Source organism: Oncorhynchus masou, chromosome 32, assembly GCF_036934945.1.
Source record: "Oncorhynchus masou masou isolate Uvic2021 chromosome 32, UVic_Omas_1.1, whole genome shotgun sequence".
Taxonomy (NCBI): Eukaryota; Metazoa; Chordata; class Actinopteri; order Salmoniformes; family Salmonidae; genus Oncorhynchus; species Oncorhynchus masou.
In genome coordinates, this window is record NC_088243.1 from 85226558 (window position 1) to 85244050 (window position 17493).

The 17493-nt window shown below is 44.0% G+C and overlaps 1 protein-coding gene across 2 annotated transcripts in view; it reads left to right on the forward strand.

Annotated features, from left to right (window-relative positions):
• The first annotated feature begins 797 nt into the window (after positions 1-797).
• Positions 798-17493, forward strand: part of LOC135526735 (cyclin-J-like) — a 38160-nt gene continuing 21464 nt past the window's right edge. Inside the window, exons 1-4 of one of the 2 annotated variants that reach the window (XM_064955353.1) lie at positions 798-1049; positions 2702-2755; positions 3105-3213; positions 9437-9647. In XM_064955353.1, coding sequence (XP_064811425.1) covers positions 3136-3213; positions 9437-9647 — 289 coding nt within the window. In that variant the 5' untranslated portion in view covers positions 798-1049; positions 2702-2755; positions 3105-3135. The remainder of the gene's footprint in view (positions 1050-2701; positions 2756-3104; positions 3214-9436; positions 9648-17493) is intronic. The other variant, XM_064955352.1, reaches the window with a different exon arrangement.

Below are 17493 nucleotides of genomic sequence, written 5' to 3' on the forward strand. Positions count from 1 at the left end.
ATGATGTCAACGTTGTGAGCAGAGCGCCCCATGGCGGAGGTGGCGTTATGGAATAGGCATGCATAAACTACGTAAATCCATAGATTAGGGTCTAATAAATGTATTTCAATTCACTGATTTCATTATATGAAGAGTAACTCAGTAAAATATTTGTTTCATGTTGCATTTATTTTTGCTCAGTGTCATAACAATATCATTGCATTCTATTTTTTCTTAAAACTGCGTTGACAGTTAAGGGCTTGTAAGTAAGTATTATACCTGTTGTATTCGGTGCATGTGACCAACAAAATGTAATTTGATTTTGTTAAGGCTGATTGGAGGGAAAATGAGGGAAAGGATTTTATTTTCACGTCACATTTTTTTGAGTGCTGTTTATATTCAGCAATAAGATGTTCCTACATGCAACTTTTTTTTTTTTTTTTCTATTTGCAACTATCCCTCTCTGTCTAAATTAAACGAGAATGTACTAACCGTGTTACGTCATTAAAATTGTTTATTTTGTGTTATAAATCTTATTATAGTACATTTTACAATGTGCTAAAGGAAAACGTTTTTACACACATGCCACTTGAGAAAGTTAACGAAGTGATTTGCAATAAAAACTTGTTTAATCATCTCAACAGTTCTATCCGTTTTCAAAATGCCAGTGTTTGAGAGACAAGTTGTGTTTATTTGAAATCAATTAGAGAATGAGTTATTGTCATAATTAGCCATTTTGGTCACGTGTTTTTGGACTACATTTCCCATCTTACACTCGGTCTTTCGCGTACGCAAATTCACTTGCTCCTCACCGACCGTAACAGCAGCTGGGGAAGCGAACCACTTCGTTGAACGAGGATCCGTGGAAAAATCTCTGTGAAAGTGTAAACAGACGAGATAACAGCTGAATTAAACTGCTCTGAAGCATTGTTACTTTGTCAACTGAATAACGGAAACGGTCGTCGCTTTTCGCCGGTACGGAGGATAATACAAAACTTCCCAAAGAGGAATTCTTCATTCGGGATGTCGGAGTGAAACAAAGAGGTCTGGGGGCATTCCTGTCAGATTGGGTGAGCGGCACATGCGATCTTGGACATTTAGAGAATCTAAAAGTTTACTAAATGTGTATAGCAATGATGTAATGCTGTCAACAGTCAGGTGTTATCTTTGTCTAAGTTTAAGGTATAGGCCTATACATAATAGTATTATAACCGCATGAGTGGTCTACGTTTCTGTTTAAAAAAAACACTCGTGGTGTTGACACCGCTAAATGAGCGAGAAAGTCATGAAAATGTTTCCATTATCAACGTACTGTTTTTCTCATAGCAGATTTGTGACACAGTAGCAATGTTATTGTTAGGCCTAGAAAAGTTATTTTGTTACCCCAGCGCTACAATTTCCATTTAGTTTTTTCCCCCATTTGAAGGCATTTTAAATCACACCCGCTTGCATGGGGAATGTAATTGCAGTTCAGTACCATAGCCTAGTATTGGACCAAAGGAGCCGAACGTTACTCCTTAGTTCAAGGACCTTACATACTGTTTTAAAGGGCGAATTGGTTCCGAAAGACTAAACTGGCAAATACTCCCTTCTAAACGTGAAGCGGTTTTCAGTTGAGGTACGGTTCTAGAAAAACATTCAAATTAATTTAACAAATGCAAAATACACTGTTTTTAACCGGTTTTAACACCGTTGTTACAGCCAACAGTATTTTTCAGTGGCAGGTTTGTGACATCTGTCTTCCTCACACACAGGTTAGGAGACTCTGATAGTTATATTATTTAGCACCGGTAGTCATCCGTCTGGTTTCCGTGAACAAGCGCAGTGGACATATTGCTGTGTGAGAACCCTTACTGTATAAAAGTGTATCCATGTTTTTTATTTTTATATTAACTTAATTGATTATTTCTCGCAAATATGAAAGATTTAAAGTCCTTATGCTTCCAAAACGTGTTAATGTTCAGACCGAGCGTCACCGCTCTTAACATACAACCTCTGATAAATGGCTATTAGGTGGAATGTAATGGAACTGAGTCATGAACGATCAAGGGCGATGCAGTGCCAGTGACCAATGTTTACTGTACACATGGTCATGGAGGAAATTAACTCAATCACATTTTTAAGCTTACAAAAGAGCATCTCACAAATTAAGTTTCCCAGAATGTTGCATTTGAAATATTTTGAAAGGCTATTGGATGTGTTTTTAAAAATGTATTTTAAAAATCAAAGGCTGATCTTTAACAATCGAGTTAAACTGATTGCTTTCATTAATATCAAAGGCATGCTTCACTTTGCCCCCATAACCCATTAAACATCTCTGAAGCTGGAGACTCATATCTACCTCACGAGCTTTAAGCACCAGCTGTCAGAGCGGCTCACAGATCACTGCACCTGTACATAGATGGGCTGTTTACAGATGGGCTATCTGCCTACCTCATCCCCATACAGTATTTATTTATCTTGCTCCTTTTGCACCCCAGTATCTCTACTTGCACATCCATCTTCTGCACATCTACCATTCCAGTGTTTAATCGCTATATTGTAATTACTTCTCCACCATGGCCTATTTATTGCCTTAACTCCCTTATCTTACCTCATTTGCACTCACTGTATATAGACTTTTTGTTTTCTTTTGTCTACTATATTATTGACTATGTTTGGTTTATTACATGTGTAACTCTGTTGTTGTATGTGTTTAATTGCTATGCTTTATCTTGGCCAGGTCACAGTTGCAAATGAGAACTTGTTCTCAACTAGCCTACATGGTTAAATAAAGGTGAAATAAAATTCTCCACAATGCTATTTAATATATATATATATGTATATATATATATGTGTATGTGTGTATATATATATTTTTTTTATATATCTATTAATTTGCACTATGAATTTAAAGGATACAATGTTTTATTCCCCTTGAAGTCCCAGCAAATAAAAAAAAGTGTTTATTTCATCTCTTATAAAATAGATTTTTATTCACCAGTATGAATATAGGATATTACAACTTATTCTATAAATCCTTGTCCCTTTGATATCAAATACCTAAAGTTGTGATAAGACACCATAACATGCTGCGTACAGCCAGGATGTCTCTTGACTTGGCCCACATTGCTGTGTGTCTGCAGGGTTGAACTTCATCTTTGTGGCCTTCTCTGAATGGGAAAGATGGAAAGGGAGTTACAATGGTGGAAAGGACAGCTAGCAGGGGATATCCATCAGTCCCTCCGCATCAAGGTAAGACCAGCCAGTCATAGAATCAGAATAAATAGAATTCTGAATTTTATTTCTATGAATGCAGTTCTCTGGGTCTCCTTGGTTCATTCCTGGAGTTCCATTTTCCTCATCACCACCTGATAAGAATCTCAACTGCATGGTGAAATGTGTATTATGGGGATGTTCTCAATGCCAGGGAGAACGCTTTGTCTGGTGGAATGCAGTTCACCTGTGCTTACATACATCTTAACCTGAAAAAGACAACTAATCTAGGTAACCTAGCGGTTCAGCGTTTTGGGCCAGTAACCAAAATGTCACTGGTTCAAATTCCCAAGATGATGAGGTGAAACATCCCATGTTCCCTTGAGCAAGGCCGTTAACTTTATATGCTCCTATATGTCACACTGGATAAGCGCTTCTGCTCAATGGCTTAAAGGGGGAGGCAGGGAAGCCTAGTGGTTAGAGCGTTGGACTAGTAACCGGAAGGTTGCAAGTTCAAATCCCTGAGCTGACAAGGTACAAATCTGTCATTCTGCCCCTGAACAGGCAGTTAACCCACTGTTCCTAGGCTGTCATTGAAAATAAGAATTTGTTCTTAACTGACTCGCCTAGTAAAATAAAAAAGTAAAATGTATGTGTTCTTGTTGACATACTGTAGTGCTTTGGTGAAAATGAAGATCCAAGCCAGTAGAGGGACATGATAGCAACTCCTCACCTTCTATTTATAGCTTCTATATAGTGTAGTTAATGTTGGCAGATGGATATAATTACATGACTGTCATCTATGTGAGCGTGGTCTAATTTAGATTACACAGAAGGGTTGAGGCTCATTAATTGGCTGATGCAGTAATTAGGCAAACCTCCGGCTTGATGATATTTTACTGTTTGGCCATTTTAATGGCAGCATCTGTCACTGGACTGCCATCCTCATAAAGGGAGCAAGAATATCATAGCTAATTTGATTCTACTTAGAAAGAACAATATGGAGTAGGTTTGTGTGTGTCTACGCACATGTCACATGTCGGGAGTATTTGGATAGATGGAATTGTTGCAGGCAGCTGCCCCCACTCTGTTCCAATCAGGCAGTCTCCTTACAAGTTATTCACTAAGCCTAACAGTCATTTGATTTACTTGTGTCTAAATCACTGAGTTGAATGTCTGTAACCAGGGGCGTGTAGATTAGGGCCCCCCTTCTGATTCTATTCTGACCCCAGCCCTTTAACTAATCTGCAGACCAAAGACAAAACATCCCTGTAAAACAACATGGATGCTGATGTAAGGTCTTTGAAAGCCAAACGACACCCCAGACATAAACCCCATCTCTAAATAATTGTAGCCCATCAGCAGGCTAGTCTGCCCCCCCCCCACCCCCACCTCTCGGCATCGAGTCCCCTGCCTTCCACTGCATTAATTATGCTGCGGTTCCCCACAATGCCCTGCACCACTGAACCCTCAGACATGCATGGTGGGGGGCGGAGAAGAGAGAAGTCAAGTCAAGGGTAGTGTTTATGGGGGTGTCTGTATGCACTGTTTATATTGTCCTTCAGCTGCCGATCACCTTAGTGATCACCGTTGTTTAGGTTTTGCCAACATACAACAAACTCAACAGACAATTGATGTAACTCGCAGATTAAATATGTGAGGCACGTGTGTGCCATAGATTGTGGTCATCAGTACGTTGGTCATGCTGACAGGCGCCACAGGGTTATTCTTCACCGATCTACAGCAAGTCAGTATCCAGTGAAGATTAGCTTTACACGTGGGCAGCGTTTTGTTATTTGGACAACCCTTAGGGAAGGGGAAAAGTAGGCCCGCTGTCTCTGACAAACAATAGTAACCTGTATTTTTAGTATGGGTGGATGTTTTTGGTGTGCCTCTAGCAGCGAAACACAAACTGGTACAGCACTACTTAAAGAGATTAATCCACCCCGATTCAGTCTGATATTAAGTAAATCCACATTATAAAGCCCTTTTTTTTGGATCAAATATTCATCTATGTGGGGTATGACGAAACAAAGCATTTTTTGAAAAACCATAACTCATTTTTCTAAGCCTGTATTAGGATAGAGACAGACTCGTGAAGCATTAAAGGCTATACATATGGGAGAAAGTGTTTTTTTTATTTTTTTATATCGCTCCCCTTGTCAAATGCGTCTTTAAGCTGAAGGCTCACGTGATGCTCCTCTATTCTATGTGGTTGACTAGGAGGAGACTGGGTGTGTCCTAGGGGGCGTGTCAAAAATGTCACCTGTGCACTACCACATCCCGCCCCAAACGGACACCAAAAATGCTTTCAAAGATCTTCATTGTCACCCTGAACAAACTGGAGACCGTGTACCTGGAGGCAGTGTTCATTGTCACTGGGGACTTTAACAAAAGTAAATTTGAGAACCATGCTCCCGAATTACTATCAACACGTTGGCTGTCCAACTCGCAAAGATTCTCAATGGACCAACGCTACATGCTTTTCCGACACCAGTATAAGGCAATCTCCCGTCCTCCTTTCGGCAAATCAGACCAGGACTCCATTTTGTTCCTCCCGGCCTACAAAGACTCAAGGGAAGTCCTGGTGTTCACATCTGTACAACACTTGTCTGTCTAATCAGAATCCATGCTCCAAGACTGTTTTGATCGCGTGGACTGGAATATGTTACAGGTTTCCTCTGGGGATAAGATCAATTAATACACCGACTCAGTCACCGGATTCATTAAAAAAATGCATAGATGTTGCGATACCGATGGTGTCTTTCGAAAACCATGGATTGATGGCAGCCTTGTTGGGGAGAACTGAAGAAGACAGATTCTGCTTATAAACGGGGCAAGGTGACCAGGAACAATTTGTATGGTTAAACGATACAAAAACGACCTATGCAGATCGCTCAAGATGGTGAGACGCAAGTGTAAGGACAAAGTGGAAGAGTAATTCAGTGGGTCAGATACGAGGCGTATGTGGCAGGGGCTTCGAACAATCACGGATTTCAAAAAGAAAACCGTTGCGACACCAACAGCGTGCTATCCCGCCGCGACACCAACAGCGCGCTACTGGACGAGCGAAACACATTTTTCTCACGCTTCAAGCATAACGACTTCGCTGCTGAGGAGAGCCCCTGAAGACAACGAGGGCTACGTGTTTACGGTCTCCACAGAGGATGTATGGAAGTCATTCAAACGTGTTAACCTTTGCAAGGATGCCGGCCCAGGGAGCATCCCTAGCAGTGCTCTCAGAGCATGTGCAGACCCGCTAGCTGTTGTGTTTTTGGACATTTTCAATCTCGCTCAAGCTCAGGCCATTTATTCTCACTTTCTTCAAGATGTCAACTATCATCTCTGTGCCCAAGAAAGGGAAAGTAACTGAAATGAATGACTACCAGCCTGTAGCACTCGCTTTGAGATGCTCGTCAAAGACCACATCACCACTTCCATCCCTGACACTCAACCCTCTCAAATTTGCCTATCGCCCCAATAGATACATTGACGACACAATCGCCATGGCACTGCACACTGCGCTCACCCAGCTGGACAAGAGGAATGTAAATCTGAAGATGCTGTTTATCCACTACAGCTTGGCTCGAAGTTCACCGCGAAGAGCATGGCCCTGGGACTGAACTCCTCTCTATGTAACTGGGCCCTAGACTTTTTGACAGGCTGCCCCCCAGGTGGTGAATGTAGGAAGCATTACCTCTTCCACACTGCTCCTCAACATGGGGCCCCCACAAAGATACGTCCTCAGTCCCCTCCTGAACTCTGTATATCCACGACTGCCTCAGTTTCAACTCCAAGTTTGCTGACGACACGACAACCGCAGGTGGCCTAATTACCAACAGCGACGAGACAGGCACTCTGACTGTGGGGTGCCAGGTAAACAAACCTCTTCCTCAACGTCAGCAAAACAAAGGAGCTGATTGTGGACTTGAGGAGTGGCTCCCGTGGAGACGGCCAAAAACGTCAAGTTCCTCGGCATACACATCTCCGAGGAGGTGAAATGGTCAAACCACACGGACACAGTGGTGAAGGCATGACAGCGACTCTTTAACCTCTCAGGAGGTTGTCCTGCGAGGCAGTGATTGAATTGGCCTGTCCCCGAAGGCCTTCAGTGTTCTACAGGAACATCCTTGAGAGCATACTGTTGTGCTGCATCACAGCCTGGTATGGCACCGCCACTGACCAAGGCACTACAGAGGGAGGCGTGCTCAGCCGACTGCACCATTGGATGCACACCGCCTGCCCTTCAGGACACTTGCAACACCAGGTGTTGAAGGTAGGCCAAGAAGATCATCAGGGACCTGAGCCACTGTTCTTCCCCCATCCATCACTCACGTGCAGTACAGGAGCATCATGGCTGACTGGCCAATAGAACACTGGGCTCCAGAGTGGCGCAGCGGTCGAAGGCACTGCATCTCAGTGCTTGAAGCGTCACTACAGACACCCTGGTTTGAATCCTGCTGTATCACAACCGGCCGTGATTGGGAGTCCAATAGTGTGGCACACTTGGCTCAGCGTTGTCCAGGCTTGGCCGGTGCAGGCAGTCATTGTAAATAAGAATTTGTTCTTAACTGACTTGCCTAGTTAAAGGTTGTTTTTTTTAAATAATAAAACCAGTTTCTACCAGAGGGTCAGGCTGCTGAATAGCCACCACTTCTCAGCTACCAGCCTCCTTTTGGATCCACCCCCCCTTTCCCAAACAGACTTCAACCCTGCCCCCATCCTAATGGATATTTATCATGTTGAATAGCCACCACTACTTCCTGTCCCCTTCCCTTTACTCACCATGGGGAACCCTGTCTCCCTCCTCTCACTCCCCTTCCTGACCTGAATTGAAATGTAGTATTGGGTTCTATATGGACATGTAGTGTGTAGCCATGTCTGACAATACTACCATCCATGCCTATCTCCTTTGGAAACTTTGCTATGAGACTCAAAATTGACATCCGTTGCATCCTGTTTCCATTGATCGTCCTTGAGATGTTTCTACAACTTGATCGGAGTCCAACCTGTGGTAAATTTAAATTGATTTGTACATGATTTGGAAAGGCACACACCTGTCTATATAAAGCCCCACAGTTTGACAGTGCATGTCGGCGCAAAAACCAAGCCCTGAGGTCAAAGGACATGTCTGTAGAGGTCTGAGACGGGATTATGTCGAGGCACAGATCTGGGGAAGGGTACCAAAACATTTCTGCAGCATTGAAGTTCCCCAAGAACACAATGGCCTCCATAATTCTTAAATGGAACATGTTTGGAAGCCCCAAAACTCTTCCTGGAGCTGGCTTCCTGGCCAAACTGAGCAATCGGGGTAGAAGGGCCTTGGTCATGGAGGTGACCAAGAACCCAATGGTCACTCTGATAGAGCTCCGGAGTTCCTCTGTGGAGATGGGAGAAAAAGGCACCTAAAGTATTCTCAGACCATGAGAAACAAGTTTCTCTGGTCTGATGAAACCAAGATTGAAGTCTTTGGTCTGAATGCCAAGTGTCACGCCTGGAGGAATCCTGGCACCATCCCTACGGTGAAGCATGGTGGTGGCAGCATCATGCCGTTGGGATATTTTTCAGCGGCAGAGACTGGGAGACGAGTCAGAATCGAGGCAAAGATGAACTGAGCAAAGTACAGATATCCTCGATGAAAACCTGCTCCAGAGGGCTCAGGGCCTCAGACTGTGGCGACGATTCATCTTCCAACAGGACAACGACCCTAAGCACACAGCCAAGACGACGCAGAAGTGGCTTCGGGACAAGTCTCTGAATGTCCTTGAGTGGCCCAGACAGAGCCCGGATTTGAACCTGATCGAACATCTCTGGAGAGACCTGGAAATAGCTTTGCAGCGACACTCCCCATCCGACCTGACAGAGCTTGAGAGGATCTGCAGAGAAGAATGGGAGAAACTCCCCAAATGCAGGTGTTGCCAAGCTTGTAGCGTCATACCCAAGAAGACTCGAGGCTGTAAAAGCTTCCAAAGGTGCATCAGCAAATTACTGAGTAAAGGGTCTGAATACTTATATGATATTTATTTTTTGTTTGTCATTATGGGGTATTGTGTGTAGATTGAGGGGGGTTTAATAAATTTTAGAACAAGGTTGTAACGTGACCAAATGTGAAACACTTTTCAAAAGAACTGTATGTTTGTGCGTTAATATAATATAGGTTTATTCTTACTCTCCATATTGTTTCTCTTCCCTCTACTTTCTCCTTTCCTTCCCTTCTCTCCATCTTCCTTCTCCTTTCCTTCCCTCCATCCTCTCCCTCTAGGAGTTGAAGCTGCCTGTGTACCGGGCCCACTCCCCTCAGATAGGGATGCGTCGGTACTTTGCGGACCTGCTGGCCATACTGTCGAACCGCTACCAGCTGTGTCCCACAGCCAGACACCTGTCTGTTTACCTGCTGGACCTGTTCATGGATCACTACGATGTAGCCGTCAAACAGCTCTACGTCATCGCTCTGTCCTGCCTGCTCCTCGCCAGTAAGTACCGTGAGTCTTTACAGAATGAAGGCTGTTGTCAGCTTCCTGCAGCTGACACAGTGGAATTACACAGCACGTTAATGATGTTCCAAAAGCTGTCATAACATATCTTATAACCATTCATAACTGTGTGATAGCCTAACCCTCTCAGTTCCCATCCATGACCTTTTTGTAATGATCATTTACTCCAGTGTCCAGATGATGGCTGGCTGGAAAGCCCTATATCATTTGTGGTGCTGTGGCTTGTCACATCGTTTAGGTAGAAACCCAGTCTCTGTGACTCTGTGAAGATTAGCCTGTGTCTGTACGTCTTCACGTGCACAGCTTTGATCCTAGCTTTGATAACGCGTCTGCGGGTTTTGACTCTGGGTCTTTATTCGTTCCTGGTGGCATTTGTCAAGATCTAAATGAATGTCCTACACAGCAAAGTGTATGAAAGCCATTTAGAGCAGGAGTAAAGACACAAAGGAAACTTGGAACTAGGTTTTGTCAGATGGCTGATTGTGATCTTGGAGTTGTGCTGCTGTTACTACATGTAGCCTAGTTTGTGTAGGAGTAGTTGCTGTAAGTGGGTCTGTGTGTGGTGATTAACGGCTTGTCTGTACTTCAACACAGCATCATGGGTAATTACACAAATGATGCTGTCAAACTGGGAGTCTGGGATGGGGTCCGCTCACTGGGGAGACGTACGCGAAGCTTGTACAGTTCACTGGAACACTAAATGAAAAGATGAAAACGTATCGGCCAAAAACCCCGATAGAAGATTCTCTGACTCGACTAATTAAGGAGTCTTTTGAGTGAGAGAACAGTCAGACCCTTCTCTTAGCTGCCTCCCTCCCACCCGCTAGGTTCCTCTAGCGATCAGCTCTGTGTGGTTTGATGAAGGCTTTGAAAGGGCTGTTTTGATTCAAGGTGGTCCTGGTTGGGTTTGCTGTTTAATCTCCCCGAGTTGCTGGAATCTGGCCTAGTTCTTGAACTGGACTTCTCTGTCTGGTTGGTTGTTCAGTACTCGGTTTCCCCTGAGTTTCAGGTTTGATGCTCACTCTGCTCTGTGCTTGTTCTGTGTCCCACAAATGGCACCCTATTCACTACATAGTGCACTACTTGCTAAAAGTGGTGCACTAACTAGGGAATAGGGTTGCCGTTTGATACTCAGACTTTGACAGGCACACATTGTCTTTGTTAAAATTCTACGGGCTTCCGCGCTGGGTTAATCAATCACTGCCTCCATTGTGCCTATCAACAGTCAGAACTTAATCCTGTTAGCCTATTGGTAATATCTCTGCTCTCTGGGGGGGGGGCTCTCTCTCTGCTCTCTGGGAGGGGGGCGGCTCTCTCTGCTCTCTGGGGGGGCTCTCTCTCTGCTCTCTGGGGGGGCTCTCTGCTCTCTGGGAGGGGGCTCTCTCTCTGCTCTCTGGGGGGGCTCTCTCTCTGCTCTCTGGGAGGGGGGGCGGCTCTCTGCTCTCTGGGGGGGCTCTCTCTCTGCTCTCTGGGGGGGCTCTCTCTCTGCTCTCTGGGGGGCTCTCTCTGCTCTCTGGGGGGGCTCTCTCTCTGCTCTCTGGGGGGCTCTCTCTCTGCTCTCTGGGGGGCTCTCTCTCTGCTCTCTGGGGGCTCTCTCTCTGTTCTCTGGGGGGGCTCTCTGGGGGGGCTCTCTCTCTCTGCTCTCTGGGGGGGGGGGGCTCTCTCTCTTCAAACTTTTTCTCCCTGTGTTTGAACGATGTGTGAGTGTTTTTCATAGACATTCACAGCGAGGTAAATTGTGGTTCTGTGGTATTCGTGTATTGGTCCATAGTCGATTTGTGAGAGGAGAGAAATGGATTCTCAGAACGTCTTCTTCCCAGGCACACAGGGACATGAGACAAATTGTTCAGTCCATCCTTTCATCCTAAAGGAATCCATACCCTTCCAATGGTCCCATCATTTCAATGGTGCTCGTATATACCAAGACTCCAGACACCCCAAGAGCTCTGGTCAAAAGTAGTGCACTGTATACGGACTAGGGTTCAAAAGGTAGTGCACTGTATACGGACTAGGGTTCAAAAGTAGTGCACTAAATACGGACTACGGTTCAAAAGTAGTGCACTGTATACGGACTAGGGTTCAAAGGTAGTGCACTGTATACGGACTAGGGTTCAAAAGTAGTGCACTGTATACGGACTAGGGTTCAAAAGTAGTGTACTGTATACGGAATAGGGTTCAAAGGTAGTGCACTGTATACGGACTAGGGTTCAAAGGTAGTGCACTGTATACGGACTAGGGTTCAAAGGTAGTGCACTGTATACGGACTAGGGTTCAAAAGTAGTGCACTGTATACGGACTAGGGTTCAAAAGTAGTGCACTGTATACGGACTAGGGTTCAAAGGTAGTGCACTGTATACGGACTAGGGTTCAAAAGTAGTGCACTGTATACGGACTAGGGTTCAAAAGTAGTGCACTGTATACGGACTAGGGTTCAAAAGTAGTGCACTGTATACGGACTAGGGTTCAAAAGTAGTGCACTGTATACGGACTAGGGTTCAAAAGTAGTGCACTGTATACGGACTAGGGTTCAAAGGTAGTGCACTGTATACGGACTAGGGTTCAAAGGTAGTGCACTGTATACGGACTAGGGTTAAAAAGTAGTGCACTGTATACGGACTAGGGGTCAAAGGTAGTGCACTGTATACGGACTAGGGTTCAAAGGTAGTGCACTGTATACGGACTAGGGTTCAAAGGTAGTGCACTGTATACGGACTAGGGTTCAAAAGTAGTGCACTGTATATGGACTAGGGTTCAAAAGTAGTGCACTGTATACGGACTAGGGTTCAAAAGTAGTGCACTGTATACGGACTAGGGTTCAAAGGTAGTGCACTGTATACGGACTAGGGTTAAAAAGTAGTGCACTGTATTCGGACTAGGGTTCAAAAGTAGTGCACTGTATACGGACTAGGGTTCAAAAGTAGTGCACTGTATACGGACTAGGGTTCAAAAGTAGTGCACTGTATACGGACTAGGGTTCAAAAGTAGTGCACTGTATATGGACTAGGGTTAAAAAGTAGTGCACTGTATTCGGACTAGGGTTCAAAAGTAGTGCACTAAATACGGACTAGGGTTCAAAAGTAGTGCACTGTATACGGACTAGGGTTCAAAAGTAGTGCACTGTATACGGACTAGGGTTCAAAAGTAGTGCACTGTATACGGACTAGGGTTCAAAGGTAGTGCACTGTATACGGACTAGGGTTAAAAAGTAGTGCACTGTATTCGGACTAGGGTTCAAAAGTAGTGCACTGTATACGGACTAGGGTTCAAAAGTAGTGCACTGTATACGGACTAGGGTTCAAAAGTAGTGCACTGTATACGGACTAGGGTTCAAAAGTAGTGCACTGTATACGGACTAGGGTTCAAAAGTAGTGCACTGTATACGGACTAGGGTTCAAAAGTAGTGCACTGTATACGGACTAGGGTTCAAAAGTAGTGCACTGTATATGGACTAGGGTTAAAAAGTAGTGCACTGTATTCGGACTAGGGTTCAAAAGTAGTGCACTAAATACGGACTAGGGTTCAAAAGTAGTGCACTGTATACGGACTAGGGTTCAAAAGTAGTGCACTGTATACGGACTAGGGTTCAAAAGTAGTGCACTGTATACGGACTAGGGTTCAAAGGTAGTGCACTGTATACGGACTAGGGTTAAAAAGTAGTGCACTGTATTCGGACTAGGGTTCAAAAGTAGTGCACTGTATACGGACTAGGGTTCAAAAGTAGTGCACTGTATACGGACTAGGGTTAAAAAGTAGTGCACTGTATACGGACTAGGGTTAAAAAGTAGTGCACTGTATTCGGACTAGGGTTCAAAAGTAGTGCACTGTATACGGACTAGGGTTCAAAAGTAGTGCACTGTATACGGACTAGGGTTCAAAAGTAGTGCACTGTATACGGACTAGGGTTAAAAAGTAGTGCACTGTATATGGACTAGGGTTAAAAAGTAGTGCACTGTATTCGGACTAGGGTTCAAAAGTAGTGCACTAAATACGGACTAGGGTTCAAAAGTAGTGCACTGTATACGGACTAGGGTTCAAAAGTAGTGCACTGTATTCGGACTAGGGTTCAAAAGTAGTGCACTGTATACGGACTAGGGTTCAAAAGTAGTGCACTGTATTCGGACTAGGGTTCAAAAGTAGTGCACTGTATACGGACTAGGGTTCAAAAGTAGTGCACTGTATACGGACTAGGGTTAAAAAGTAGTGCACTGTATACGGACTAGGGTTAAAAAGTAGTGCACTGTATTCGGACTAGGGTTCAAAAGTAGTGCACTGTATACGGACTAGGGTTCAAAAGTAGTGCACTGTATACGGACTAGGGTTCAAAAGTAGTGCACTGTATACGGACTAGGGTTAAAAAGTAGTGCACTGTATATGGACTAGGGTTAAAAAGTAGTGCACTGTATTCAGACTAGGGTTCAAAAGTAGTGCACTAAATACGGACTAGGGTTCAAAAGTAGTGCACTGTATACGGACTAGGGTTCAAAAGTAGTGCACTGTATACGGACTAGGGTTCAAAGGTAGTGCACTGTATACGGACTAGGGTTAAAAAGTAGTGCACTGTATTCGGACTAGGGTTCAAAAGTAGTGCACTGTATACGGACTAGGGTTCAAAAGTAGTGCACTGTATACGGACTAGGGTTCAAAAGTAGTGCACTAAATACGGACTAGGGTTAAAAAGTAGTGCACTGTATTCGGACTAGGGTTCAAAAGTAGTGCACTGTATACGGACTAGGGTTCAAAAGTAGTGCACTGTATCCCTCTCTGAAGTCAGGACACTGCTCTGCATAGCTGTTATTTCGCATCACTAATGACATACGCAATGAGTCTATCTCTCTCAATTCAATTTAAGGGCTTTATTGGCATGGGAAACACATGTTAACATTGCCTAAGCAAGTGTAGTAGATAATAAGCAAAAGTGGAATAGAAATTAACAGTGAACATTACACTCACAAAAGTTCCAAAATAGACATTACAAATGTCATATTATATCTATATACAGTGTTGTAATGATGTGTAAATGGTTAAAGTACAAAAGGGGAAATAAATAAACATAAATATGGGTTGTATTTACAATGATGTTTGTTCTTCACTGGTTGCCCTTTTCTCATGGTAACAGGTCACAAATCTTGCTGCTCTGATGGCACACTGTGGAATTTCACCCAGTAGATATGAGAGTTTATCAAAATCGGGTTTGTTTTCAAATTCTTTGTGGATCTGTGTAATCTGAGGGAAATATGTGTCTCTATGGTCATACATTGGCCAGGAGGTTAGGAAGTGCAGCTCAGTTTCCACCTCATTTTGTGGGCAGTGAGCACATAGCCTGTCTTGAGAGCCATGTCTGCCTAGGTTGGCCTTTCTCAATAGCAAGGCTATGCTCACTGAGTCTGTACATAGTCAAAGATTTCCTTACTTTTGGGTCTGTCACAGTGGTCAGATATTCTGCCACTGTGTACTCTCTGTTTAGGGCCAAATAGCATTCTAGTTTGCTCTGTTTTTTTGTAAATTCTTTCCAACGTGCCAAGAAATTGTTGTTTTGTTTCCTTGTGATTTGGTTGGGTCTAATTGTGTTGCTTTCCTGGGGCTCTGTGGGGTGTGTTTGTGAACAGAGCCCCAGGACCAGCTTGCTTAGGGGACTCTTCCCCAGGTAAATTTCTCTGTAGGTGATGGCTTTGTTATGGAAGGTTTGGGAATCGCTTCCTTTTAGGTGGTTGTAGAATTGAACGTCTCTTTTCTGGATTTTGATAATTAGTGAGTATCGGCCTAATTCTGCTCTGCGTGCATTATTTGGTGTTTTACGTTGTACACTGAGGATATTTTTGTAGAATGCTGCATGCAGAATTTGGTGCTTTTTCCCATTTTGTGGAATCTTTGGTTAGTGAGCGGACCCCAGGCCTCACAATCATAAAGGGAAATGGGCAATATAACTGATTCAAGTATTTCTAGACAGATCCTAATTAGTGTGTTGACATTTATGTTCCGTTTGATGGCTTAGAAGGCACTTGCTTTGTCTCTCAGCTCGTTCACAGCTTTGTGGAAGTTACCCGTGGCGCTGATGTTTAGGCCAAGGTATGTATTGTTTTTTTGTGTGTGTTCTAGGACAATGGCGTCTAGATGGAATTTGTATTTGTGGTCCTGGCAACTGGACCTTTTTTGGAACACCATTATTTTTGTCTTACTGAGATTCACTGTCAGGGCCCAGGTCTGACAGAATCTGTGCATAAGATCTAGGTGCTGCTGTAGGCCCTCCTTGGTTGGTGACCGAAGCACCAGATCATCATCAAACAGACATTTTGACTTCAGATTCTAGTAGGTTGAGGCTGGGTGCTGTAGACAGTTCTAGTGCCCGCGCCAATTCGTTGATATACATTGTATGTTGAAGAGGGTCGGGCTTAAGCTGCATCCCAGTCTCACCTCATGGCCCTGTGGAAAAGAATTGTGTGTTTTGCCAATTTTAACTGCAGACTTGTTTGTTTACATGGATTTTATGTTCTATGTTTGTTCCTCTAAAACCACTTTCCATCAATTTGTATATCAGACCCTCATGATTAATCAACAAAGCATGAGAAGACTTTGCCGTTTGGTTTGTTTGTCAGTTATGGTGTACAGGGTGAATGTGTGGTCTGTTGTACGGTAATTTGGTTAAAAAGGCCAATTTTGTCCTTTGCTCAGTACAATTTGTTTTCACTGAGGAATTGAACTAGTCTGCTGTTAATGATAATGCAGAGGATTTTCCCAAGGTTGCTGTTGACTCCTATCCCAAGGTAGTTATTGGGGTCAAATTAGTCTCCACTTTTGTGGATTGGGGTGATCAAGTCCTTTGGTTCCAAATATTGGGGAAGATGCCAGAGCTAAGGATGATGTTAAATAGTTTTAGTATAGCCAATTGGAATTTGGGCTCTGTATATTTTATCATTTCATTGAGGATGCCATCAACACCACAGGCCTTTTTGGGTTGGAGGGTTTGTATTTTGTCCTTTAGTTCATTCAATGTAATTGGAGAATCCAGTGTGTTCTGTTTTTTTTGTGTGTTTGTTTTAGTGTTTTCCAATTCGCTGATTTCTGATGTGGGTAGGATCCCCTGGGTGTGGGTTTCTTTGTTTCTGTCCTGCTATGATATTGAGGCTATGGTCTGGGGTGGACTGTTCTGCTGTGGTGTAGGGGGTTGAGGTGGGGGGGGGGTTCTGCTGGCTTCTCTGTGGGGGTGGTCTCCTCTCTAGTAGGTTGTTCTCTTGTCACACGCAATCCCCCTCACCTTCTCCTCCTGCAGTCTCATCCTCTAGTGCTTTGTTCTTCTCCTGCTCTTTCTCTTGTTGTCTCACCACAGTCCAGAGTGCAGATATGTCTCTCTCCAGCTCTCTGGGTCTGGTTGAGGGGGATGTTTTTTTATTTATTTTTTATTGTGCAGACTGGTGTGTGTTCACCTGCTGTTCCAGCTCCACCTGCCTTACCTCCAGCTGGGTGAATGTATCCATTTCACTGAGGGAGTAGTACTCTGTGCTGTGAGGTTGACTTTTCACTTTGGTTTGCTCGTCTGTGGGGCTGTGTAATGAAGAGGTCTGGTTTGACACGCTTGGGGGGGGGGGTTATCTTTCTCCAGAGTTTATCCTGCTGAGCTATCTATTTGTTCATGTGAAAGTCCAGCTGAAACTGTTTGGTGTTGCCCTGTACCATTACTGTCTGTCTGTTGCAGTCTGTGAGTTTGGCTCTGTGTTCATGATGAGGTCAGAGGTGATATCTTAAATTTAACCTTTATTTAACTAGGCAAGTAAGTGAAGAATAAATTCTTATTTACAATGACTGCCAAATCCTAATTCGGACTGCCCTG